This window comes from Tupaia chinensis, unplaced genomic scaffold (assembly GCF_000334495.1).
Source record: "Tupaia chinensis unplaced genomic scaffold, TupChi_1.0 Scaffold144472_1, whole genome shotgun sequence".
Lineage (NCBI taxonomy): Eukaryota > Metazoa > Chordata > Mammalia > Scandentia > Tupaiidae > Tupaia > Tupaia belangeri.
The window spans coordinates 186,651-188,771 of NW_006204331.1; the positions used below are offsets into that span (position 1 = coordinate 186,651).

Sequence of the window (2,121 nt, forward strand, 5' to 3'; positions counted from 1 at the left end):
CCCCCGCCCCGGCCCGGGGACACCGCCGTGGCCGCTCCTGGCTGGTGCGCCAGGTCGTCAGGGTGTGCTGAAGTCGCATTTTCTTCTTTGTTCCTTAAAACGCCACGTTTGGCGTCAGCACGAGTCTGAGATTCTTCCGTTCCCGAACCCAGAGAGGAACTTCGTCCTTCCAGAAGAGATCATTCAGGAGGTCCGAGAAGGTGAGACGTGGCAAGGCCCAGCATGGGCCACGGGCAGGGCGGTCGGGAGCAGGTGTGAGGGTCCCCACGGACCCCGCCACCGCCTGCACTCAGGAAGCTGAGGCCCACGTGGGCGGCGAGCACCATGGGCTTCCTGAACTCGGCCGTCTCCCCACAGGAAAGGTGGTCATCGAGGAGGAGATGAAGGAGGAGATGAAGGAGGACGTGGACCCCCACAGTGGGGCCGACGACGGTAAGCCCGGTGCACACAGCATCTTAGAGCAGGGCAGGGTCTGAACGGGGTGGGCCGCACCGCACACAACGTGGCTGATCCTCAGCCTGAGCCTGTGACGTGCAGGGGCTAGGGCCGCGGGGCTTCTGGCCCAGGAGGAAGCCCTTCGGGTGCGGAGGTCACGTGTGTAGACAGGTCTTGCGCTCAGCGAACAGGGAGACGAGAGAAGGTTCTGGGTGTCCTGTCTCAGCCAAGTGATCTTGTGTCTCAGTTTTCTCGTCCTCAGGGAGCTTGGGGAAAGCCACAGAGAAGTCCGGCAAAGACAGAGAGAGGAGCTCTTCGGACCTGGGGTGCAAGGAGGGGGCGGACAAGCGTAAGCGTAGCCGGGTCACCGACAAGGTCCTGACCGCAAACAGCAGCCCCTCCAGCCCCAGCGCCGCCAAGCGGCGCCGAACATAGATGCCTTCGGCCCGGGCAGCAGCAGCGCAGGGCGAGGGGCCCAGGTCCCGAGAGGTGGCCAGCTGGCCCTGGCTGCCCTGCAGCCCACGGGACCGTCCTGCCCTCGGCTCCCCGGGTGCCGTGCATCCAGCAGGGGAGCCGACGGGGCTTCCACGTGTCCAGTCAGACCTGGGACTGGAACGGACACCCCACCAGGCCAGGCCCACCCCAGGGTGAGGGCTCTGAGTCCAGGCTGTGTCTCCTGAGCCCCACGGCTTCCTCGAAACCAGGACTCGTGCCACTGTGCTGGGGCACTTGGCCTGGCTGCCACCGCTGCAGGAGAGCCTGCGCCAGGAGAGGCCGCGTCAGCAAGCAGGAAGTCCTCATGCCGTCCCGCATGTCCTCCCTGGGCTGCGTGGTTCTTCCGTGGCCCTTGGCGAGCCTCTCTGCGGACGGTATCGTCAGGAGGGTGCAGCCTGGACACCGTGCCACCTACGCCCCGCGTGCACTCCCGCTGGAAAACCACCTGGACCCTTGCCCTCGTTCGCTTGTACTGTAAGGGTGTATATAACTCGGTTGATATTTGACTATTTAATTTCTAAGAAGCCTATTTTACTAGCATTTGATATGGAAACGCCGCAAAAGTCGGACTCACGCTGTATTTTTTCTGAGACGTTCTGTTCCAAGGGGACAACTCCTGAGGTCCTTTCTCCTGTTCCCATGCCACATGCAGAGATTTGTAGCGGTTATTTTTGTATCCCCGTACCTTGTAAACTGAGTGAGCGGAGGGCCCGTGGGCGGCCGGGGTGGCACTGGCCCCCGTGGTGGTGGCAGTGCGCTTTCATTCAGCTGTGGGACATTAAAGCCCAGAACACCGTCTGGAGTCTGTGGGTGCTGGCTAGTCCCCTCTTCCTCCGCGGGGGCTCTGGTTTGCCCAGTGAGGGAGGCACACTGGGTGATAGCCCCTGCTCGCCCGATGCAGTATGCAGAGACCGCAGGCTCCTGGCAGCTGCTTTGTGACAGCCCCTCGGGGTACCCTCAGGATAACCTGACCGGCAGCCCCCAGGCCTGTGTGCCCTGGCTGTGGCACTGGGGCTTTTTATCTGTTAGACGCTTTTTAAGACTGGTGGCACCTTCATAGGGAGGCCCTGCCGTAGTGAACGGCCAGGAGTGACATGCCTGCCCTGCCAGTCACCTCCCCAAGCTGCTCATCTCGACACAGCCTGTGTCCATCCGTCTGCAGTACCGCCCTGGGCAGCGCTGACCGGCGGC

General features: G+C 62.8%; 1 protein-coding gene across 1 annotated transcript in view; it reads left to right on the plus strand.

The window, feature by feature from the left end:
• The window catches only part of MRGBP (MRG domain binding protein), a gene marked incomplete at its 5' end in the record, with an annotated part of 3,921 nt that extends 2,189 nt beyond the window's left edge, over window positions 1–1,732 (plus strand). Inside the window, 3 exon segments of the mRNA XM_006167036.2 lie at window positions 119–200; window positions 358–432; window positions 683–1,732. Coding sequence (XP_006167098.2) covers window positions 119–200; window positions 358–432; window positions 683–870 — 345 coding nt within the window.
• Window positions 1,733–2,121: the final 389 nt, after the last annotated feature.